We start from the raw sequence: 26,372 nt of genomic DNA on the forward strand, positions 1-26,372 counted from the left end.
CCTAGTAGTTGTTACGCTAATTACGCAAATTTGCATCTGTAAATTCAAATAATTATTTCAAATAATTAATTTGAAGGAGGGATAGCCTAAACTGGTCAAACATAAGTTGGTTTCGTGTTTGTAGCTTGAACGGTTGAAAAGATATACAGCCTAATGGCTAATTGATAAACGTTTCCAATTTTGAAGAAGCGATAGCCTAAACTGGTGTAACAAAGTTGGTTTTGTTTCTGTAGTTTGATGCCGAGTTTATCCCAGATACATCAACTACACCGGGATATGTTGGCAAGAGAATGGAAGTTGGACGATGGGCGGATTGGTGGATACATTTTCAACCCAGAGATACCGGAAGTTGCATTTTATGAAGGCCAAGAGTTTAAGGCCGGTGTGACTGATCAAATTGTTTTAATGCCGGGTTTAAAAAAAGTGATTTATTTGGGGCCAAAACAGGGCACACACAATACGGTTGATGTACTGTTTAAAGTTGTCGAGGGAATGAAGCTGTATGACTGTTAGATTGGAACTATTTCTGGAAAATGTCAGCGGGTTAGACTGTGACTGCGACTGCGGACTGTTCAACTGACATAAGACTCTGAAGCCCCGCCTTAAGCTAACACAGTCCTCAACACAGCATAAAAACAGACGACTGCCTGTGACTATCAAGCAGTCGGAAAAATTTGTGAAACGTGTCTCAAGAAAACAACCTACCGAAGCTAGAACTCCTACATGGCTGACAACGCTGTAGACTTCTGCGGTACTCGGACCTCGACAGCTCGATTCCACAGGCATACACAACAAGAAGCTACAACTGGCTTGACCGATTTGGTGATCAGCTAGGACCTCTTAATCTGTCATACCTTTCAAATGCTGACTAGAGTTATCTCAAAATGGACAAACGCCTTGCACCAAAAGTTTTAAAGATCATCAATGCAACATTGGGTATGATTCTGGAAAACGTTGTTGCGGCTATTCTCCATAAAGCATGCATCGGATGTGAAGTGGACCACCCGAGCCAGAGAAGACATTCTTGTCTCGATCCGTCTGATAATTTTTTTGAGACCCACTATGATGACATTGCGGAGACAGTTTTAACATCGCGACTGAAACATGTTGGTCAAGGCTTTGAACGCATCGGGGTTTCATGCACCGCTGACCGATGTTCACGTGGCCACTGAGTACTTCTGCATGAGGTCAAGTTGGAGCCGAACATCACACAGAGACTGAGTGAGAACAGAGATGAATACATGGATACATTTGATGAGGATGCTGTATGCGACGCAGTGGTGGTTTCATTTGTAGTGGGGTAAGTGATTGCAAAATTACACTTCAGACCCATCAAACAATCTTTTAGACTATAAGATGCAGCCTCAGAAACCATATGATGATCCTCAAAGGTATGTTGAATACTACACAACACAGGCCGGTAACAGTTTACCGGGGTATCATGGTAGTGCTGCAATGTATGGGGCTTTTTCGGATGTTAATACCTTTGTTGAAGCATGGGTTCTCAATAGAAAAACCACATCTGAAGAATGCTGCAAGGAATATAGCTGGCGATGTTGTCAGCAGTGTAATGTCACAACAAACAAAACAGCAGGACAGATCAGGATTGATGGTTATGACTCAATGTGTTAGAAAAAGACTGCCAAAGAGTAAAAAACGCAAGAATGAGACAAAAACAAGAGCCATGGTTAAAAGAAGGCACACAGATTGTAGGATACTCAAAGGGAACACCGCAAATTTGATTAAGAATATATTTTGGCAAGATGGCACTCCTACACAGTATGTCTGGTGAATGTATGAAAACAGAGATGGATTTATTCACAGTTCCTTTCACACATACATTTATTGAGAAAAATACATACATTGAAATACCTACCCTGTCACCAATATAAGACGCAGCATAAGACAGTAGCAACACATACCCCTACAGAGCCGTTATGGAGAGCATTCAGAATTATGGATGTGATTTGGAGTTTATGGCTAGGTATGTAGACGGTAAGCAATATCCTAGCAAAACATTCCAACCAAATGACACAATGGGGTCAGCTGTGCGTGCATTTTAACAATTGGCCTTAGCTTCAGGAAATCACCTAAAGGACCAAGCCTTGGCTACTGACAGGTCTGACTTCTTACATGGCTATACCCTTTAAGCATTCAACTGCGCGCTGGATGAGGAATGCGGTCAGCATCTATCCTTGATCAAGTCAGGGAATGTACGACTTGAGATGAGTTTCAGACAACAACTACCCCACACAATTAAAGGAACCGTATGTAGGATTGTGGCCAAAACTGGTACTGCACTCAATTTAAAAATACTGTAGAGCGGTGTATCCCCTCCCCCTCCCCCCTGACTCGAGGTTGCCAGACAAGCTGCAGGATTCAGAACGAAACATAGGCCGCTTCTACGAGCTTCCAATGGCAAGTGACGACGAGTCGTACACAGTAAGTTTTTTTTCTGTCAATTATGTTTATGCTTAATTAACAGAAAAATGTATATTTTGCAAAGTAATTATGTATTGCAAAAATTTACTAATTGTCATTAGTCAAATATAATCGTAAAGATGAATGCTCGTCTGTGACAGTACATTGTTAACGTAAGTACAAGCATAAGCCTATGTTACTATGTGTAACCGATATCAATGATACATCTATTCATTTAGCTGACGCTATAAGTGAAAGCGGCCAGCTGTATTTTTTTACTTACCCTGCAGCACCCATAACGCTAAAATATGTGATGTGAAAGATTACATGACATTCTACTATTTTTGGCTGTAGAACTTGCATGAAAAACAAGTAGGCTACAAAAAACGTTCCAAGTGGGCCACATTTTTTTAACATCATAGGCTACACTAGGCTTTTCATTAGTGTTATGGACATGTTATGGACAAAAAGTTATTTTACCTTGGAATTGTGCCTAGTGCTTCCAAACCAACACTAACATAGTGCATTGCCCAAAAGGTAGAGAGTGTTTATTTTGAGTTAGCACTTCTACTGCTCTCACTTGTTTCAGCCTGATTCAGACAAGTACAAACGTTTTTGTCATAAGTAGGCTAACAAATAACGAAAACATTTGCCACAGCAAGTATAACACGGGACAAATTCAATATCACCAATTGCTATCACAGGGTTGTTTTCAGTCCCATCAGAAAAGATTTAGAGTAACTAAATAACATTAGCAGTGGTCATAACAGGTCAACTTGCAGCATGTGTAACTTAGTCGACAATATACGTGAAGAACGAATGAGGAATAATTTTTTCCAAGGTAAAGTTAGGCTTCTGTCTCAATTACGTTTCAAATTGCCATAATGGGCGTGCTATTGTTGTTTACCTAAGCGTCTCAGCATAAGGACAGAGAAACGGGCTCTGATAATGCATTGCTAATGTTAGCATATGTCCATCTGAGCTAACGTAACATGACTTTGCACGAACATGCATAACTTTGTTCGACTGTCATGAATATATGAAATGTCCATTGACATCAAGTACAAGTTATTCAAACATAGATGAATCTTACCTGTCCAGGAGAAAATTATCTTTCAAAGGCATCTCCTATACAATTTATTGTTTTATTTCGGACTTTGTCACAACGTATTTCAGAATTATAACGAGGTCTTTTAGATTTCTTTAATGTTAGACCATTATTTTATCCGACTAGAGTTAGGGTAGGTTAGAGCAGAGCTGGCAACCCGGATCCTGAAACACTACTGACTTCGTGATAGGTGGAGGGTGGCGCATCAGGCCAAAACACAACACGACAACATCAACATAAGTTGAGGGCTACAACTCTCACTTTTAAATGACAATATCCTGGCCAGAATACTGTAGTCAGTGATATAATTATTTGAAATGAACATGATTTCTTAATGTCTAGTGACACATCAGGGCCATTTTATGATTTACAATTATCGAAGTGTCAAACCGGCAACAAGTCATGGTTGACTACTATTAGGAAAACATTGTGGAAATGAATACAGCAGAGTTGACTGGTGTGGTGAACCAATTTTCATCTAGGACTCATTTCTATGGTGTGCTGGCATGCGACCAACTACCTAGTGGACTAGTCTGAGATGTTGCATCAATGATGATTGTTAATACACACCTGAGCAATCACCCCGGGGAGCACTGGCTGGCTGTTTACATAACAGAAAATGGCATTGGAAGGTTTTATGACAGTTTTGGAAACCCCCCAGATTTTACATATTTTCCCAAGTCAATCTGTGCCTTTATGCAAACCTGTAAGAATGTGGAATACAGTTCAAAACAAGTACAAGACATGATTTTAACCACATGTGGACAGCATTGTCTAATATCTAATGACAAGAGGTTTGAGTTATAAAGATGCTGTATCTTTTTAAATTGATGATTTACGAGAAACTTAAGCGCTAGTCTAAAAATCTGTAGCTAAGATGTACCAGAGTAAGCGTGATAAGCAAATTTTTAATTGCATACAATATGCTCAATCTTGTGAATTGTTGAAGTAATAGAAAAGTAAATCATGTGTATGTCGGCTATATTATTAAAAAATAAAACCATTTGTAAATCCATATCAACGTTTACATAGTGTTTTTCATAAAAAAATTATTCAAGGTAAAACATACACTGACACTTTATCACAAATTATTTAAAAAGAATGCATAAAATAAAAACAAGCCATTTTGTGGGGCCCGTGGTAAGGGGTACAAAGAAAGCTTTGGTTGGTTGAAAAGCAGTTGCTGGGGGAGTGACTAAATATCCACTGTGTCGTCAGATATTTCTTTATACAAATTTATTTTACGCCTTACAAGCTCATTTGGAATAGTTGTAAAAGGCATATTGAGACATGCCATGGCCTCTAAAAACACCCCCCACCCCAATGGCCTTCTATCATCAGCAATTTTATTGCTTGCTGTCACACTTTTAACCACGTCCAACAGGTGCGAACCCTTGATTATCTCTCCTTGAAAATGAATTCACCATTTGAAGTCCATGAAGTTAAATCTTTAGACCTGAGCATTCTCAATATATTCACCGTTCTTCCTACACCTCTTAGGCACATTATCCAAAATGTAATCAACAAAGTCAACATTTCGGTCAACCGTTTGCTTAGTCTCAGTCATGTTTACTACATCAGCCCCAGTCTCTCGGGTAGACTTAAAGTCAGTGTATTTGTGTCAAGCTCCCCCTGTCTCACAACAGTCAAAAATCTTTGTAAAATGGCAGAGTATCTTTTAGCTTTCTCCTTTAAATCCATATCTGGCTTCAACAGTATATTGCAAATCAATGAGTCCAAATTTTTTTTTACCGGATTGTCTTACATCGGTGCTAGTCGTTTTGGATTCTCCGCTATCCATCCTAGAACCTGATTTAGTACTCGTAAGTCCTTGTGCTGTAATCAGGGAGCAGTACACGCTTGTTGTACACAACTCTGAAACACTTCAGTTTTTCAGTTTTTTTTTTAAAACTATTCAGTTTTTCATTGTGAATTTTCTTTGTCTCTCGCAATTTTGTCTGCATTAGCAAGGACGTGATCATCATCACCACCCTCGCCCCGTACAGTTATCAACCAGTCGTGTTAGCGTCTCCAAGTTAATAATGGTTGTTTTATAGCTGTTGAGTGTAAAGCCTTTTGCTTTGAGACAGGTCAGACCTTTAAAAGGTTTTGTAACCGTATGTGTTTGGCCCACCACTAACAAATTGAGCGATGCTGTCACCATCTGGTAACTCATCTGTCAAGTCACCCAAGAATGGCCCTAGCGGGGTTACCCAATCCCTGTGGCGTGTGACGAAGATCACTGAATTAGTGTCTGTGTAGAGTAAACGCATATCTAACTTCTCCAAGAGTGAATACAACTCGAGTCTAGCATAAGCGGTTGTGAACGCGGTAATAAAATGTTGCCGTTACGTGGTTTGATTGGTGTCTGTTTTGTGTAACGCCACTGTACCATTGCAACTGTGTCTGAGATGAAAGAGAAATAACCAACTTGTATTTCACTGGAAAAAAGGTAGTGGCTAAACTCTTCCAGATCTGTAATTAGCATTGTTTTCATATGGTTAGACCACTCTCCCATCTTACCCTAAAGACTATTCATGCCAATTTAGCCAAAGATCGCCCACCATCTGCACACCCTCCTTTTCATGATATTCACGGATATACTGGTCTTTAGCATCATCGTCAACCACAGATGGCGGGAAGCCGCTAGCTTCCTGCTTGTGCTTCAGGAATATTCTAATGTAATCTGCAAAAAGATAATCTGATGTCCTGGTGAAATCCCAGACTTGAAATATTTTCAGTGTGATAACATTTCTCAACAGCCTTAACCAGTTCAATAGAAACCCAGGTACCGGTTAAAGATCATTCTGAATCAGTATGTGAACAATCAGTTACCCGGTTTTTAGACTCTGCACATAATCTACACAAGGGAAAGAACAGTTTACCGCCGACCCTAGGCGGTAAAACGGGGTGATAAAGGCCTTTCAGTGGACACACCGTAGCCTTGACAATATCAAAGTAGATGTCTAGCAGTTTAAAATCTCTAAAGATTATGTCTGGATGCCCAAGTCTTTGTCTTGTTACAAAATGGGTAAAGACTACAGACATTGTTATACTGAATAGTCTCCCCTTCTTGAGCTTTTTGGTACGACCCCCAGAAAGAGCATTCCGAGGGTCAATGCGCCCTGGAGCATCAATGGTCTTCAAGAAAGCTTTGACATGTGATTCCACTCACACACCCATATATATTGAAAGTGTACGTTGTGTTGATCTTTTAAAGCCTCCAGCTTTGTCAGCCATTGTTGGTGCTTCAACCCGTACTTAATCTTTGTCACCGGATTGATGCTTGCTGAATAATGACACTTTGGGTGACCGTGCCAGAAACAGCCTAGAAATTCATAGACTGTGCTCACCCAATCGTGTTCAGCATATCCATCAACATAATAGGCACCGATTTTTACTTCACCCCTGTTCAGGGCGTGCTGTGTTGATATATTCTCATCAGAGGCAACATATTCAAGCCATTGGATGGAGCTGTTTGAGAATGTCTTCTGACAGCCATTGTAGTTGTCTGAGGGAACCTATGCAATGGTGTCCTTGGTGCAAAAGACTTTCATGCAAGCCGAAGCAATCGTAATTGACCGGAATGGGTCAACACCACCACACTCCTGGAACTCGAGTCTGTAGCGCACACAACTCAAGATGACCACTTCATTCATGCAGTAAACCTTAATTTCATCCTGCATGACAAAGGGGTCTGCGGAAACAGTTGCAAAAACTCATCTTTTTCTTTAGCCATCATGGTATTCACACCGTAGTAAAGCGGTTCCAGATGGGGGCCAACATAGTTTTCACTCTCCATGATGTTAAACTTGTAAAGAAATTAGCCTTTTTTCGTATCCTTAAAACACAAAGCATGTGGCAAGGCCGCCAGCTTCATCAGTAGGAAGCAATGACTATCAATGTATCTCCGATTTAATGTGCGGTCTGTAAAAATCATGAGCTTGCTACCATTAGCAACAAGTGTCGTCCCAATACCATTGTTAGCAAGGTACTGCATATATACAGTCATGTGAAAAAATTAGGACACCCCATTAAATATTCAGTTATTCATTAAGAAATGTTCACATATCAATGTCTAATCTTGTTTTATTCATCTCTGGAAAAGAAAGTGATCTAATTGCAGGTAAACAGCAAAAAATAACATTGTTTTACTCATTAAACTAAAGACATCAACATAAATGCATATTCTAACTGAGGAAAAAGTTAGGACACCCTACCCCCTAATACCTAGTGTTACCCCCTTTGTCTGAAATAACTTCAGTGAGACGCTTCTTGTAACCCTCTACCAGTCTCTGACATCGGTCTGAGGAAAGTTTGCCCCACTCCTTAATGCAGAATGCTTTAGCCTATGTGATGTTTGAGGGGTTTCTTTTATGTACAGCCCGTTTCAAGTCACCCCACAGCACCTTAATGGGATTAAGATCTGGGCTTTGACTGGGCCATTCCAGGACTCGCCAATTCTTAGTTTTCAGCCAGTCCTTGGTGGATTTACTGGTATGTTTAGGGTCATTGTCCCGTTCCGCTTCAGCTTTAATTTTCTTACAGATGGTCTCACACATTGCTCAAGCACCCTCTGATACACTGTAGAATTCATGATGGATTCTATGATGGTGAGCTGGCCAGGTGAGCTGGCCAGGCCATCCCCAAACCATAACACTTCCGCCTCCATGTTCCACAGTTGGTATGAGGTTCTTTTCCTGGAACGCTGTATTTGGTGTGCACCAAACATGTCCTCTGTTCTGGTGTCCAAATAATTCAATTTTAGACTAATCTGTCCAAAGAACATTATTCCAGAAGTTCTGTTCTTTGTCTACGTTCTCTCTGGCAACTTCAGTCTGGCCTTAGTGTTTCTCTTGGAAAGTAAAGGTTTACTCCTTGCACACCTCCCGTGAAGATTAAACTTGTGCAGTTTCTTTCTGATTGTAGAGGCATGCACATTCAAATCAACAGTCACCAGAGCCTGTTGTAGGTCCCGTGATGACATTTTGGGGTTTTGGAGACTTCTTTTAGCATCTTGCAGTCTGCTCTCGGGGTTAACTTGCTTGGACGGCCAAACCTGGGCATGTTGGCAGTTGTTTTGAATGTCCTCCACTTGTACACTATTTTCCAGACAGTGGAATGGCTGATTTCACACTCTTTTGAGATCTTTTTAAATCCCTTACCAGACTCATATGCTGCAACAATCTTCTTTCTGAAGGCCTCAGACAGGTCTTTCAATCTCACCATGGTATTCACGTCAACAGTCAGGAGCACACCAAACTGAATGTCTGAGGTTTAAATAGGGCAAGACTCCTTCAAAATGCTGAGTAACAATGTTCTAATCATGTGCATCTGATGTGATACACCTGTGTGTGATTTCAAAATGTGGGGGTGTCTTAATTTATTCCTCACCAGAAATTGCATGATTCTTTTTAAAAATTTTACAGAAAGTTTTTAAAAGTATTTTCTTTAGTTTTACTTGTTTAGTTATATTACTTGAATCTCTCAGTATTGTTAAAATTGATATTAAATATCCATATGTTATATGGATATGTTAAAAAACACACGTTTTCATAGGGTGTCCTAATTTCTTCACATGACTGTAAATATGTAGTCATTATATTTCAGTTGCCTAAACTTTTGGAAAAAAGTGGCGACACAATCATCTCCGGCTGAACACCACATCTCGTTATCAATGTTTATTGCGCAAACAACATTTGCATTTACTGGATTTGCAATTGTCTCAAAATCATTAAATATGTAGTGCACACTGGAATCCTCAGGCTTAGAGGGTTTTATTAAACACTGATGATTCATTTCAACCACCAGATCCAGGTTACAATTGGGACACATGTAGCCGTGCACTTGTGGGCTTTATAGTTGGTAATACTAACTCACATGCTAACTCAAAGATCCACACTTTTGTGGTGCTTCAAGCGTTTATGCTGTCTATAACAAAAGTCAGAATAACATATCCAATTACAGTCGGGGCACTGCTTTGTGTTATGGGGTTGGGTATGACAATCTTCATGAAGACAGTCACTACAGCAATGTTTACAGACATAATCGCCACGATGTGTTAGTACTTAAAGACGGTTCTAGGCTGTTTTGAAACGTGGTAAAGTAACCATCCCGTATGTGATGAAAGACAATAAGTTTACACCCTGTAATTTCTTCAGACTGAACAATATCTGTGAATGCCACACAATCATCTAACGCTAAACCAGCGCCCGTATATAACTCACGACCACTAACCAGGGCCTCGGCATATGTGTACTGTGGGTTCAACGTACCCATCAAACGGAAAAACATGTAGAATCATTATTCATAGCCACATATAAATGCCTTCTTTTTTTATTGATAATCTGCTCAATCAACTGTGTTTGAGCTTTACGTTGCGGGGCACCACCCTCACGGTTGTTGACAATTTGTACCACCAGCTCTAGTGATTCATCAGTCATAATTTCAGCTTTACTCTGCATAACACGTTCAAGTAAATTACCAAACGTGCGTTTATATTCATCTGCTCTCATGGTCACATGTATGGGGGATATCAGAGATTCACCAATCAACTCAATCTGCAGACAATCACCAGGCCTGTGTACAAAGTCTGATTTTCTAACAATCAAAGTATCCAAGCCTGCCATAATGTTTGCATATAATGTGCCAAAATCACCACCAGTATTTTGTAAATTTATCAACTGTCTTAATTCAGTGTTGTCAAACGCATTACGTTGTATAACTTTTACATCGCCATCAGTATAATGAGATTGCATCAGTGCGTTCGGCGGAGAGTCAACTATATCACGTGAAAAAACAGGGGCTCGTAAACTCTGTTAACAAGCCTTGCATCTGAGGATTATTGTGTGCATCACTGTCTAACAAAGTAACGGCCGGTTCATTTGTATTTTGGGGTGTGGTCTGTTGATTATGTGTAGATGTTGTTTGTTGTTCCATGTCTGGTCTGTTGTTAGCATTATCTTTCGCCATTTCTCTAGCTTAACGTGTAAATAACAATCCACTTACAGGTTGAAATATTCTAACTTTACATACATCACAGTTTTCACTACTTGACGGTAAAATATGTATTACCTTCAGCTTTCAAGCATGTGCAGCCACAAGGTCGGGTGTCTGTAACTGAAGCCATTATGTAATCTGTATCATCACCGGGGGTCCTAAATCTGTTGGTTGGTAAATAGAGTACAAAGGTTCAACTGTATGCATTTTGTTGTAATTGTCATTTTTAGTACAAGACTAAAAATGTCTGTAAATAATTAGACTTACACAAAAAGTATCTGTTCAGGTTGTGTAAGATTACAACCGCCCAGTCCAACTGACACTGATGCTGGTCACTTGGTCTGAAATAAATACAAAAAGGGTTAATTATAGGTAATTAAAGCTGATTAACAATAATGTCAAAAGTCTACTTACCAAGATTTGAAAGCCCAAAAATGTGTTTACCAAACACGGCTGGGTTTAATTCCACTCAACCTAAACCAGAGCTTTAAACAGACAATATGAAAGACTGATAAAAATGCATGGATTGCTCAATCTTAAAATTGATGTACACATTTAAAAAAAGTTCAAATGTATCGTTTGTTAGAGTTTGTAATTGCAACACAATTCAAAACGCTAACTTCTGTGGATGCCGCGGATTTAATATTGTCTTTACATCGCAGCCAGGCGCCTCCAGCAGGTCACCCTTCTTAACTTTGTCAATGGTTTCATGTCATCGTTCTTCACGTTAGATTAAAATTGTGTATAAAGCTTAACTAGCTAGTTCAAATAGCTGTTCACGTTTGACAACCAAATATATTGATACTTGCCGTGACATCACATCATTTCATTTTAATAAATACTACAGTTTGTAATTATCGTTGCCTGCATTTCTACCAATGTGAAGAAAACAATCTGGCGTTGATCTCCGTTTTGTACGATTTCTTAAGATGCCTTTAAAAATGTTTTGATTACCAGAAATAACATTGATTCATGCAAATTTGTATGCTACCTTCCGGGTAACTTTGTAATGTTTTGCTATATAATGCAACTTAAAAGTGAATGCTGACTTAACTGAATGCTGATTTTTTTTTTTACAGAAATGTACCAAAATCATGGTTTTTATTTTTAACTATATTTTAAACCCAACCACGATACAATCAACCTAGTCATAAGGTGTGGTCGGCCCAGGCCATGACTGTTCCTTCAAAATAATAGAATTGCTCATGCAATGTTTACTGTATTGCTTTGTTGGACTACAAACCTTTCCAACCTGCATATACTACAGTTTGTACTACAGGAATATCTGATCTTAAGGCCCATCTCTTGTTAAAATGAAAAATGGGCTGTCCCCTTCTTTATATCTTACACAAAAAGCATGTCTCCCACACGTAATTCTGTGCTTGTGGAAAAACACCACATTGTAAGACATGGAAGGTTACCACCCACTGATTGTAGGACATCTGTCGTAGCACTTATCCGAATATGAAATGCCAGGGGGTTATAGCGTTTCTGAACCCTGGGACCCCATTGTTTAAACACCAGACATCTTGCCGCTGATATAACACTTATTGCCTGTGAATTTAACATTCCGGAACCCTAAGACCCCAGACATTGTAAAACATCATGGACACATCAATGTAATCATAAATTACAAAGTCACCGGACATGCATACGTCATTCCAGAAGTCCCGCCCTAACACACCTCAAACAGGAAGTCCCACCCTGCAAATCGGATGTCCCGCCCACCTGTCAAATTAATCTGGAAGCCCTGCCCACCAGGGTCATAGATCACCAAAGTGACACAATATACCATACGTTTACTACTAATGGACACTTTTTTCCCATTGAAATACATTGGTGGCTCATTTAAATATTGATATAGTTTAAAAAGTGTAATAGCTATCAAAAAGATCTGCTCAAGCAACGCGAGTGTGAGTATGTGGGAGTTGGTTTCGTGTTTATAGCTTTTACCGTTTAGGCTGTAGAGCTGGAGGAATAATAATAAGAAGAAGAACTGCTGAAACCCTAATAAAAACAAATGTTATGTCTTTTTTCCACTGTGCTGAAATCGTGCCAAAACGTGACTTAAAATCTGCGGTGTGTACCGAACCGTGACTTGTGTGTACCCTTACACCCCTAGCAGGAGCTGTCTTTTTCCAAGTCGGTCTATTAAATGAGGGTGTGTCACAGCCATTACATTTCTCCCCTCAAACTACAACCCCGTTTCCAAAAACATTGGGACACTGTATAAAATGTAAAGGAAAACAGAACGCAATGATGTGCAAATCACTTAAACCCCATATTCAATAGAAAATTGCATAAAGACAACATACTGTATCAAATGTTGAAACTAAGAAATGTTGTTTCTTGAAAGATATATGCCCACTTTGAATTTGAACTCTATTTCACTCTATTCTACCAGACACAGCTCCCACAATAAAAAGACCTAAGAGCGCTTTTATGTAGGCAACTCATCATTTAACACTTTCTATTGGCTGGTTGAACAGGGTGTTTTGAAATTCTGCACATTGAGTAAAAGAACACCTATACACTCCAATATTTTGGAGTCAGAACGAGAAGCATGCTGATAATTGTAGTGCAATTGTCCTACAGTATAGGATGTCCTATGCTGATAAAATTGAATGAAAATTGAAAGACACCAACTTTTATATTACTTTACAATCAGATCCAACAGTAACATTTTGTGGGTGAAATTGTGAGTGTTTTGAAACTGGCATTACGAGAGGATTGGGTTACTAGTGAAGAATATAAATACATGGTCCAAGAACATCCTGTGGGTCCAGCTATATATACTGTCTCTAAAATCCATAGAAATCGACTAAACCCTCCTGGCTGACCTATCTTTTCAAGTTATTAATCACTAATTTAGCCACTTTCCCAGTATGTACACTTCCACATTTTGGATTTGGTATATATGTTACCCTTAAAGATACTACAGCCTTCCTGAAGACTCTACAGAACTGTCCAGTGGTATCTAAAGATCTTTTAAGGTACTATGGATTTATCCACCCTATAGAAAAATATTACACATCAAGATGGAATTTGTGCTATGGAACAGTATTTGAATTAAACATCTACTGGATCCAACTACTGATTTACTGTAGACTGATCTTCAAGATCAACAAACCGCTAAGGGGTCACCAGTTGCGCGAAATTACACCAATTTGTTTTTGTAAAGATTTGAGTTTGACTTAGTAATCATCATTGGTTTTCTAGGTGTTTTAAACTGTTGTGTTGATATATTGATGCCATTTCTTTCAGTGGTTAACAAACATTGGCATATACTACAAAGGAACTCCCATTTTGGTAAAACCTTTGAATCTCTTCCTAGGTTTTGTTATAAGAGATCCCCTAATTTATATTATTATTTAGTAAGGTCAGATTTTCCTTGGAATAAAGCTTCACACTTCATGTCTAATAATTGTGTTTGCTGGTATGATCAAAGGAAAATGTTTCATCTATCCTCATTCAGGTGAGAAGATAAAAGTTTGAGGTAGAATAACCTGTAAATCTGAATATGCTGTATATTTTCTTAAAGGAGCACTGAGTTCAATCGAGGCTGTGGGTAAGACAAAATAGCAATTAACGCAATTTAGTGGTTGGCCCTCCAGCGTGTCCTAGGTCTTCCCCAGGGTCTCTTCCCGGTGGAACGGGCCCGGAACACCTTCCCAGGAAGGCGTTCCGGAAGCATCCGAAACAGATGCCCAAGCCACCTCAGCTGACCCCTCTCGATGTGGAGGAGCAGCGGCTCTACTCTGAGCTCCACCCGGGTGACCGAGCTTTTCACCCTATCTCTAAGGGATTTCCCAGCCACCCTGCGGAGAAAGCTGATTTCGGCCGCCTGTATCCGGGATCTTGTCCTTTTGGTCATGACCCAAAGCTCATGACCATAGGTGAGAGTAGGAACGTAGATTGACCAGTAAATCGAGAGCTTCGCCTTGCAACTCAGCTCTTTTTTTCGCCACAACAGACCGATTACAACCGCATTACTGCAGAAGCTGCCCCAATCCGTCTGTCAATCTCCCGTTCCATCCTTCCCTCACTCGTGAACAAGACCCCTAGATACTTAAACTCCTCCACTTGAGGCAGGCACTCTCCACCAACCTGAAGTGCCAAGCCACCCTTTTCCGACTGAGAACCATGGCCTCGGATTTGGAGGTACTGATTTTCATCCCCACCGCTTCACACTCTGCTGCAAACCGTCCCAGTGCATGCTGAAGGTCCTGGCTTGAAGGGCCAACACGACAACATCATCTGCAAATAGCAGAGACGAAATCATGTGGTCCCCAAACCTGACACCCTCCGACCCCTGGCTGCGCCTAGAAATTCTGTCCATAAAAATTACGAACAGAACCGGCGACAAAGGGCAGCCCTGCCGGAGTCCAACAAGTCTGACTTACTGCCGGCAATGTGGACCACGCTCCTGCTACGGTCGTACAGGGACCTGACAGCCCTTAGCAAAGGACCCAGGACCCCATATTCCCGAAGCACTCTCCACAGGATGCCCCGAGGGACACAGTCGAATGCTTTCTCCAAATCCACAAAACACATGTGGATTGGTTGGGCAAACTCCCATGAACCCTCCAGCACCCCGTAGAGGGTATAGAGCTGGTCCAGTGTTCCACGGCCCGGACGAAAACCACACTGTTCCTCCTGAATCTGAGGTTCTACTATCGGCCGTATTCTCCTCTCCCGTACCCTGGCATAGACTTTCCCTATAGTTGGAACACACCCTCCGGTCCCCCTTCTTAAAAAGAGGGACCACCACCCCGGTCTGCCATCCCAGAGGCACTGTCCCCGACCGCCACGCGATGCTGCACAGGCGTCTCAACCAAGACAGCCCCACAACATCCAGAGACTTGAGGTACTCAGGGCGGATCTCATCCACCCCCGGTGCCTTGCCACCGAGGAGTTTCTTGACTACCTCTGTGACTTCAGCCCGGGTGATGGACGAGTCCACCTCTGAGTCCTCATCCTCTGCTTCCTCAATGGAAGACGTGACTGCGGGATTGAGGAGATCCTCGAAGTACTCCTTCCACCGCCCGACGACATCCCCAGTTGAGGTCAACAGCTGCCCACCTCTACTGTAAACAGCGTTGGTAAGGCACTGTTTCCCTCTCCTGAGGCGCCGGACGGTTTGCCAGAATCTCTTCGAGGCCAGCCGATAGTCCTTCTCCATGGCCTCACCGAACTCCTCCCAGGCCCGAGTTTTTGCCTCCACAACCACCTGGGCTGCAGTCCGCTTGGCCTGTCGGTACCCGTCAGCTGCCTCAGGAGTCCCACAAGCCAACCAGGCCTGATAGGACTCCTTCTTCAGCTTGACAGCATCCCTTACTTCCGGTGTCCACCACCAGGTTCGGGGATTGCCGCCTCGACAGGCACCGGAGACCTTACGGCCACAGCTCCGAGTGGCCTCTTCGACAATGGCTGTGGAGAACATGGTCCACTCGGACTCAATATCTCCAGCCTCCCTCGGGATCCAGTCGAAGCTCTGCCAGAGGTGGGAGTTAAAGATCTCTCTGACAGGAGACACGGCCAGACGTTCCCAGCAGACCCTTACAGTACGCTTGGGCCTGCAGAGTCTGTCCAGCTTCCTCCCCCGCCATCGGATCCAACTCACCACCAGGTGGTGATCAGTTGACAGCTCCGCCCCCCTCTTCACCCGAGTGTCCAAGACATACGACCGCAGGTCAGATGAAACGACAACAAAGTCGATCATCGACCTACGGACTAGGGTGTCCTGGTGCAACGTGCACTGATGGACATCCTTTTACTTGAACATGGTGTTCGTTATGGACAAACTGTGACTAGCACAGAAGTCCAATAACTGAACACCGCTTGGGTTCAGATCAGGGGGGCCGTTCCTCCCAATCACGCCCCTCCAGGTGTCACTGTCATTGCCCACGTGGGTGTTGAAGTCCCCCAGTAGAACAATAGAGTCCCCAGTCGGAGTCACTTTCCAGCACCCCTCCCAGAGACTCCAAGAAGGTCGGGTACTCTACACTGCCGTTCGGCCCGTAGGCACAAACAACAGTGAGAGACCTATGCCAGACCCGTAGGCGCAGGGAAACGACCCTCTCGTTCACCGGGGTAAACTCCAACACATGGCGGCAGAGCTGGGGAGCTATAAGCAAACCCACACCAGCCCGCCGCCTCTCACCATGGGCAACTCCAGAGTGGTGAAGAGTCCATCCTCTCTCAAGGAGTGTGGTTCCAGAGCCCAAGCCGTGCGTAGAGGTGATCCCGACTACCTCTAGTCGGAAGCTCTCAACCTCACTCACGATCTCAGGCTCCTTCCCCGCCAGCGAGGTGACATTCCACGTCCCTAGAGCTAGTTTCTGTGTCCAGGGATCGAGTTGTCTAGGCCCCTGCCTTTCACTGCCGCCCAATCCTCTCCGCACCGGCCCCTTATGGTCCCTCCCGCAGGTGGTGAGCCCACGGGAAGGCGGCCCCACGTCGCTCCTTCGGGCTGAGCCCGGCCGGGCCCCATGGGGAAAGGCCCGGCCACCAGGCCCTCGCGTACGAGCCCCAACCCCGGGCCTGGCTCCAGGGTGGGGCCCCGGCTGCACCATACCGGGCGACGTCACAGACCTCAAGATTTTTCTCAACATGATGGTCATGGTGTGAATGAGAATGTCAGAAGCAGAGATGCAGTTAAATCTTCAAGAATTGTATTTCAAAAGGCACTCATGATACTGTGATGGCAATTTCTAAAGTGCAAAACAGTTCTATGAAAATGGTAGGTAAGACAGGAGAAATCAATTGCGCAATAAACGGTTTTAATAAAACTTGCAAGGAGAGAATACGCAGGTTACAAAGTAACAGTGAATAGTCTCTAAATAAAAACAGGCAATCGACAGTATTTAAAGACAGGAGAGGGGTGTGACAAATCCTGGACATTCCAGCTCAATCGGGACACATTCCCTTTGTTCCATTATAACCTAAACATCACACAAAGGACAGCTCTCCTTCCTGCCATAAATACCTTCTTCAACTCTGAGGGTTCCAACCGAACCCGAACAGACAATAGATGCCCTGGTGAGTTTATACAGATAAGGAGATAAAGAGTAACCATTTCATCAGCTGATACCAGTCAATGATTCCCCCTTGGCAAATACCAGATCCCCCACATTCTTCTACCTATCAAAACAGTGGTCCTTTAATCAGTGAGAATACATTGTATAAGGAAATTTCCACAACTGATACCCATTACAATGGATGGGTACAAACGAACAAATCAAAGGCATGCAAGCCAAGATGTGAAGTAGAAACTATTAAGGTCAATGATGAACCTACAAACATCCATAATTGACAATGGACGACTACGGACACCAAACCTAAATACAATCACTAACGAACAGAACTACCAACAGCTGAACCAAGAATACAGAGACCCATTGGTTGAGGGGATGATATCAGGTGCAGGAGATGAGTGCTGAATCTGAGGGATGAGAGTGTGTTAGGTTCATGCTCCTTGGGGATCCGGGGGAGTGAGGTGGAGTGAGGTGAACGTGCAGTTGCTGGAACCGTGACAATGAGTTTCCCTGTATGATGCTCACAAGCTTCATGGGACTTGTAAACAGGGACTGTGGCAAAATTGCAGTTGAAAGCAACACGTCTTCCTTTCTACAATGAATAATGATCTTCACTGATGTTTTCATTGACATTCGAATACCCTTTTGATGCATTTCAGCAAGTACAAACCATAAATACTTTTTGTTATGTAGGTGAGTAAAAAAAAAAATATCCTAGGTTCTTACACTATGGAGTTATTCCTAGCCACTTTGGATCAATATCTTGTTGCTTACTTTATTGGGGTTTCAGTCTGGGTACTTTAATAGGCAATTTGTGACAACTGCTGATGTATAAAGATCTTCATGAAATACATTTCATTTGATTAATTATTAACAGGAGTAACCTGAAACCCCAATATATTTATTTCTATCGCATGCTTTTTTTCCTAAATAGCCCCAATGGGCTCTAAAATAGAAAACTGAATTACTTGATGGACCATGTTATGACTGTATTAAAATAATTCACTGTGTTAGAGTAGTCCCCAGAGAAATAAGGCTATGCTGTGACAGTCCATGGCCCAAACATTTCCAGTACATTTCCCAGACAAACAATTCATTAACATTTACGGTTAACTGTGCCCTTCAACAGTGGCCAAAGAGATGTGTTTACACACAGCATAGCATGATACAGTTACACCATATGTAATCAATCACATGTTCTACATCGCTGTGAACTAATGGAAAGAGAAAGTGCTGGGTGATTTCCATCCCTATATTGCTGGGTTTCCCATCCTTTTTCAGTTACTGTACCGCAAACAGAATTTTGCTCTGCTGGGAATACCCCCTCATGTTAATTTTACTAGTATGCCTGTGGTGTGATGTTTTCTCAAGTACCCCCTGTGGATCGGCCAAGTACTCCCAGCGGTCCTAGTACCCCTGGTTGGGAACCACTGCTCTGATGGAGGGACAAATGGCTTGGAGATTTCCTTGCTGTCATCCATTTAGAAGTCTGTGATCTTCTAAGAAGTACAGTTGTGCTCAAAAGTTTGCATACCCTTGGAGAATTGGTAATATACACTTACCTAAAGGATTATTAGGAACACCTGTTCAATTTCTCATTAATGCAATTATCTAATCAATCAATCACATGGCAGTTGCTTCAATGCATTTAGGGGTGTGGTCCTGGTCAAGACAATTTCCTGAACTCCAAACTGAATGTCAGAATGGGAAAGAAAGGGGATTTAAGCTATTTTGAGCGTGGCATGGTTGTTGGTGCCAGACGGGCCGGTCTGAGTATTTCACAATCTGCTCAGTTACTGGGATTTTCACGCACAACCATTTCTAGGGTTTACAAAGAATGGTGTGAAAAGGGATAAACATCCAGTATGTGGCAGTCCTGTGGGAAGAACGCAAATTGTCTGCCAGTATTTTCTGATAACATGCTGCATTCATCTTGTCATACATTTTCTCAAGATTCCCTGTGCCTTTAGAGCTCACAAACCCCCATAACAACAGTGAGCCACCACCATGCTTCACAGTGGAGATGGTATTCTGTTCACTGTAAGCCTTGTTGAACCCCCTTCCAAACATTGCGCTTTTGGTTGTGACTAGGAATGCACAATACCAGTATCGAGTCGATACTGGGCTCATGTACTTGTACTCATAGAAATAATGCTGTTACCACATCATGGAAACATTAATGAAACTCTGTTTGTGTCCTCTGGATGCGGAAATATTGATTATAGAACTGAGATTGATAGAGCGGTAAGACGGCGATGTCAGCAGTGACACAAGTGCAAACTGTGCTCTGCTATATTGTCAAGAGGAGGAAAGGAAAAGCACAAATTTAACACAAGCAATTTGATCAAACATCTTTCGACTCAACAAAGCACAGTGTTCAATTAGTATTATAACACTAGCAGCGCAGAACCACAACAACAGTTAACTCCAACACTGGATAAGCGAAATAAATTGCCAGAGACAGCCCGCTGGCAGAAAAAAATGAAAGCGCTGAGAATGAAAAGATTCAACGAATCGCGCTGATTACAATCACACAAGCATCAAAGCAGAACGCACGTTTGTGTTGAACTATCAGTAAGTGATACTGTTAACTAGCTAGCTAACTTTCATAACTTGATAGCCACAATGAATTAACGTTGTTAGAGATTCGGCAGTAGCAATAAGACCTAAGGTTTTCGTATTTTGCCTTCAAAATAAAAGTATGGGCTGAAATGTTATATACAGCTCCGGAAACAAGAAATCGGGCAAGCCTAGTTCAGGCGGCACTCAATAGAAAGTTTTGCCTTCTTGAGATTCAAACCTGGGTCGCTCACACAAAGGGCAGTGTCATTAACCACTACACCAAGGAACTGCACATTTTCCGGATGTCAGTATAGCCTCTTGTGTCTATCCTGAACAAATCCCCTTTTGCCACTGGCTGTTTTAACAGTTATTTGGCCGTTTGTGTTTGACATAGATACAGTTAAACTGAACGTTTCTTACTAAGTTTACCTCCACCACAAATAGCGTCTATGCACTGTATGGCGTATTTGCCACTGTCTGTTTTAATAGCGTATTAGCCAGTAATAAGTTTTACCGGTATCTACTAACTTCCTGGAATAGTCATAAGAATTGAGGAATTGCTAGCAAGTCTGCCAAAGCTATTTCATTTCATGGCATAAGAACATATTTTTTTCTTTCATGGCATAACAACGTATTTGTTTCTTTCATTCGTGAATTACATTGATACAATAACTATCAATAAAGGTGACGATAACTAACTTTTTCATCAAATGAAAAGATGAGAGAATCGTGGAATCTACCAGAAATAATTAATAAAAATCTTTGCCCTCAATAGATTCAAACTTAGGACTTTCACATTAGATTAACTTTCTTTAACCACTACACCACGGCATTACACGTTTCAGCAGTTGCTAGACACTATTGAGCATTGTGTTAAACTGACTAACATTTCTTATTAAGTTTACCTCCACCATAGTGTCTATGAACTGTATTGCTTTTGCCACTGGCAGTTTTAATAGCTTATTAGCCAGTAATAGGCTTACTAGTATCTACTAACCTCCTAGGAATAATCATAAGAATTGAGCAATTGCTAGCGAGACTGAAGATGCCAGAACTTTTCCATGCCAGAAACAGTCACAGTATAACCGTATACAGTTAAGGCTTACTATAATGTAACTATTGTATGTTGTAGCCAGCAAATGTGTTTGTCTATCTTGACCGAAAACGCATGCAAGGATGCGTACTTCCATTCCATTACCTTGTTACGCAGGTCTTTTGACAGTTATTTTTTCTCTCCATGGCTCAGTATCTAGCCTGCTCCGTGCATCCACGTGAGAGCTAACAAACTCATTGACTATTTATACACAGACACTAATTGCAATTGGGGGTGAGTTCTAGATCTCAGGAAGCTATGCCTGTCATAAGAAGGGACAAATGTCTCACATATCCCGTACGTTGAAGGATGTTGATCCCTGTAGACTGCTTGCTTTGCTTAGGTAACAGCCATCATCCGTATCAGCGCAAGGTGTATATAAGCTAAAACAATATGAAAACATAATCCTTGTTTTTCAGAGAATGTAACTCATTCATTACGTGTAGAAAACTTGAAGAATAATGAGCACACACACTGTAGGCTACAATGTCCTTACAACACTCTCTCAGTCTCACTCACAAACACAACCACACATGCAAACACATTCTCCTGTGCTGAAATGTCTTGAAACCAGTCTTATCTTAGTCTTGATTACACACAACACTTCAAGAACTAACACAGCCATCCCAAACATTAAACTAGTTTGCAAAATTGCAGCAGACACTAACAATGAACACTGCCATCCCAAACATGGATATGGTTTCCTAAATGATAACAGCCGTTCCAAACATAGATAGGGTTAGTTGGATGGCAACCCTTATAACTTGTCATTTCCTCGATATATTTCTTTTGACCATCTCCCCAGGAGTTAAGAGCCAACAAGAGACAGGCCAGCCGCCAGGACGAACTGACTGATGGGGCTGTTAATAATGGCGAGGGGGCTATTCCTTTTTTTAGCAAATTTTGGGGTATTTAAAACTTTAACTGGGGGAGGGTGGGCAGAAAATACAACTTAGGTGGCTAAGCCCCCTCGTGCCCCCTAATGGCGCAGGATCTGACAAGAGAGCTGTCTGTTACTGAATTGTATACTTGAAATCTTGAATGGCAGCCCTTTCCCTTATAACTTTGCTGTTTAAAATCTTATTCTCTATCTAATTCTCACACTTAATCTAATATTTAGCCATGTTTGCAATTATGTCTCACAGATCAAACACATTTTACAATAAAACTAAGGAAAATATAAATATAAAATTAAAAGAATTGTCATTATATGTGGTTGCTAGAAGCGATTGATTTTGATGAAGCAGGTCAGGATACATAAATGTAAATATTTCACATGCTAACTCATCATAATTACAAAAAGCTGAAAATCATTGCTTTCAAATGTTGGATTATTTAACAATGTAAATCATAGTAAGGTTTGGTTTTGGGTTGACTGTCGCTTCAGTATTAATGTGGTTGCTTTTGAAGTATAGTTGTTTGTTTCATTGTTGAAATGTTTTGTATGTTTTCATGTAGTGGTGTGAATGCTAGTTTTATGCAAAACATGTATTATGTATACTGGACACGTGTTTTACCAGATTAAATACATTTTAATAAATATATTTTCTAAATATTATCTTTCACTCTTATATAATTTCTGTCCCTACCCACCAGTTGATATCCACTGTAATGAACTGAATCTTCAACTGCACATACTTATATTCTACCTGAAGACAACTTACCATCCTTATTGTTAGTAATTTTTTAAGAATTGTTAGAAAGAATTGTGTTAGTGTTAAACCAATCTCAATCATATTTCTTTAATTTGTCTTTCTCTTTGTATAGGGGAACATAGTCTCTGGTGGATACAAGTTCCATGCAGTGATCACAACCTTTGAGATGATCATGGCTGACTGTCCAGAGCTGAAGAAGATTCACTGGCGCTGCGTTGTCATTGACGAGGCCCACCGCCTCAAGAACCGCAACTGTAAACTCCTGGAGGGCCTCAAGCTCATGAACCTGGTGAGGGGCTATCTAGCTAACAGTAAACTCCTGGAGAGCCCCAAGCTCATAAATCTTGTCAGGCACTAGCTAGGTATCTCTCTAGCTACCAGCATTGTGGAATTAGTTTATGTAACCAGCATTGGTCTGTTTTGAATGTGAATTACATTCCTTTAGTCAAGAAAACCCACAAATTAATATTGTAATGAGCCAGACTAGAGAGTATGTTGATTTACATGAGTGTTACATACTAAGAGGCTATGAAGTAGAAAATGTATATCATTATTTTGTGTACTACATGTAAAACATGTCTTCCATCCCTTGTAGGAACACAAGGTTCTTCTGACAGGCACCCCCCTGCAGAACTCAGTGGAGGAGCTCTTCAGTTTGCTCAACTTCCTGGAGCCCCTACAGTTCCCATCAGAGACCCTCTTTCTGGAGGAGTTTGGCGATCTAAAGACTGAGGAACAGGTGATTTTGGAGGGGGTGGCTGATGGAGGGAGGGGTCTACCCTTTGTTGTTATCACAATGTAGGGAATGTCTTGGTGGAATTAATTGGGATATCCATGAATCTGTAGGACAGTGTTTCCCAATCTTGGTCCTCGGGACTCAAAGGGTGCATGTTTTTGTTTTTGCTCAGGCACTCACACACCTGATTGAAATGAATGACTTGATGATAGGTTGATTATGTCAATCAATGGTGTAATTGGTAGGGCAACGTTTGAATCAGGTGTGTGAGTGCTAGGGCAAAAACTAAAATGTGCACTGTTTTGGGTCCTCAGGAACAGGATTGGGAAACACTGATGTAGTAGAATTGACACAAATGTATGTGAATGTTAATTCTCGAATACCCCATGTATCATATACTTAAATGGCACAGATAATGAACAGAAAGTTTGCACAGATGGTTCCATGTATAGAGGTAGGCAACATAAACATGTTGCTGTGACTAGGCCACAATGTTGTCTACAATAATCAAAGTTTATGCTGGACACATGTTTGTTTAGTCCATCTTAAATATGTCGCTATATTTGTAGCTGCACTAGACATCCTATGTCTCATAATGGCAGACTTTCAGATCCTGACATCCTCTTTGGTCTTCCAGGATTGGCATCAATTCCAATTCAGTCTATCAATTTAGTAAACCCTGGAATGGAAATTATGTTGAACCCGGTTTTCCACTCCCTAGGTGAAGAAGCTGCAGGCCATTCTGAAGCCCATGATGCTGCGACGGCTGAAGGACGATGTGGAGAAGAACCTGGCGCCCAAGGAGGAGACCATCATTGAGGTGGAACTCACCAACATGCAGAAGAAGTACTATCGTGCCATCCTGGAAAAGAACTTCACCTTCCTGGCCAAGGGGGCCAACCAGCACAATATGCCCAACCTCATCAATACCATGATGGAACTCCGCAAGTGCTGCAACCACCCCTATCTGATCAAAGGTGAGGTGCTGACACACACATTCAAGCACATTCTGAATGTTAGTAGTTCACACATAAGTGAAATTGTTCATGTAAAATGAGTCAGCAGATAAAAAATGTAAAAAATCTATTATTTTTTTGAAGTACAGTGAGGGAAAAAAGTATTTGATCCCCTGCTGATTTTGTACGTTTGCCCACTGACAAAGAAATGATCTGTCTATAATTTTAATGGTAGGTTTATTTGAACAGTGAGAGACAGAATAACAACAAAAAAATCCAGAAAAACGCATGTCAGAAATTTTAGAAATTGATTTGCATTTTAATGAGTGAAATAAGTATTCGACCCCTCTGCAAAACATGACTTAGTACTTGGTGGCAAAATCCTTGTTGGCAATCACAGAAGTCAGACATTTCTTCTAGTTGGCCACCAGGTTTGCACACATCTCAGGAGGGATTTTGTCCCACTCCTCTTTGCAGATCTTCTCCAAGTTATTAAGGTTTCAAGGCTGATGTTTGGCACCTCGAACCTTCAGCTCCTTCCACAGATTTTCTATGGGATTACAGTCTGGAGACTGGCTAGGCCACTCCAGGACCTTAATATGCTTCTTCTTGAGCCACTCCTTTGTTGCCTTGGCCGTGTGTTTTGGGTCAATGTCATGCTGGAATACCCATCCACGACCCATTTTCAAAGCCACGGCTAAGGGAAAGAGGTTCTCACCCAAGATTTCACCGTACATGGCCCCATTCATTGTCCCTTTGATGCTGTGAAGTTGTCCTGTCCCTTTAGCAGAAAAACACCCCCAAAGCATAATGTTTCCACCTCCATGTTAGACGGTGGGGATGGTGTTTTTGGGGTCATAGGCAGCATTGCTCCTCCTCCAAACACGGTGAGTTGAGTTGATACCATAAAGCTCGATTTTGGTCTCATCTGACCACAACACTTTCACCCAGTTCTCCTCTGAATCATTCAGATGTTCATTGGCAAACTTCAGATGGGCCTGTACATGTGCTTTCTTGAGCAGGGAGACCTTGCAGGCGCTGCAGGATTTCAGTCCTTCACGCCGTAATGTGTTACCAATTGTTTTCTTGGTGACTATGGTCCCAGCTGCCTTGGGTCATTGACAAGATCCTCCCGTGTAGTTCTGGGCGGATTCCTCACCCTTCTCATGATCATTGCAACTCAATGAGGTGAGATCTTGCATGGAGCCCCAGACCGAGAGAGATTGACAGTTCTTTTCTGTTTCTTCCATTTGTGAATAATCGCACCAACTGTTGTCACCTTCTCAACAAGCTGCTTGATGATGGTCTTGTAGCCAATTCCAGCCTTGTGTAGGTTTACAATCTTGTCCCTGATAACCTTGGACAGCTCTTTGGTCTTGGCCATGGAGGAGAGTTTGGAATCTGATTGATTGATTGCTTCTTTCTGTGGACATGTCTTTTATACAGGTAACAAGCTGAGATGAGGAGCACTCCCTTTAAGAGTGTGCTCCTAATCTCAGCTCGTTACATGTATAAAAGACACTTGGGAGCCAGAAATATTTCTGATTGCAAATACATATTTCCCTCATTAAAATTGCAAATAAATGTATAACATTTTTGAAATGCGTTTGTTCTGGATTTTTTGTTTGTTATTCTGTCTATCACGGTTCAAATAAATCTACCATAAAAATTATAGACTGATACTTTCTTTGTCAGTGGGCAAACATAGAAAAATATTTTCCCTCACTGTAGCGTAGTTCAGTCATTTATGCTTGGGCAAAACAAAATAGTTAGGGTGCATTGTACTCGTTCAACATGAGCCTATC

General features: G+C 41.7%; 1 protein-coding gene across 9 annotated transcripts in view; it reads left to right on the forward strand.

Moving 5' to 3' along the window:
- The window catches only part of chd6 (chromodomain helicase DNA binding protein 6), a 197,865-nt gene that overhangs the window by 141,731 nt on the left and 29,762 nt on the right, over positions 1–26,372 (forward strand). For all 9 annotated transcript variants that reach the window (XM_029113752.2, XM_029113754.2, XM_029113753.2 and 6 more), the window contains 3 exons: positions 22,988–23,164; positions 23,471–23,614; positions 24,333–24,588. In XM_029113752.2, coding sequence (XP_028969585.2) covers positions 22,988–23,164; positions 23,471–23,614; positions 24,333–24,588 — 577 coding nt within the window. The remainder of the gene's footprint in view (positions 1–22,987; positions 23,165–23,470; positions 23,615–24,332; positions 24,589–26,372) is intronic.

Source organism: Esox lucius, chromosome 17 (assembly GCF_011004845.1).
Source record: "Esox lucius isolate fEsoLuc1 chromosome 17, fEsoLuc1.pri, whole genome shotgun sequence".
Classification (NCBI taxonomy): domain Eukaryota; kingdom Metazoa; phylum Chordata; class Actinopteri; order Esociformes; family Esocidae; genus Esox; species Esox lucius.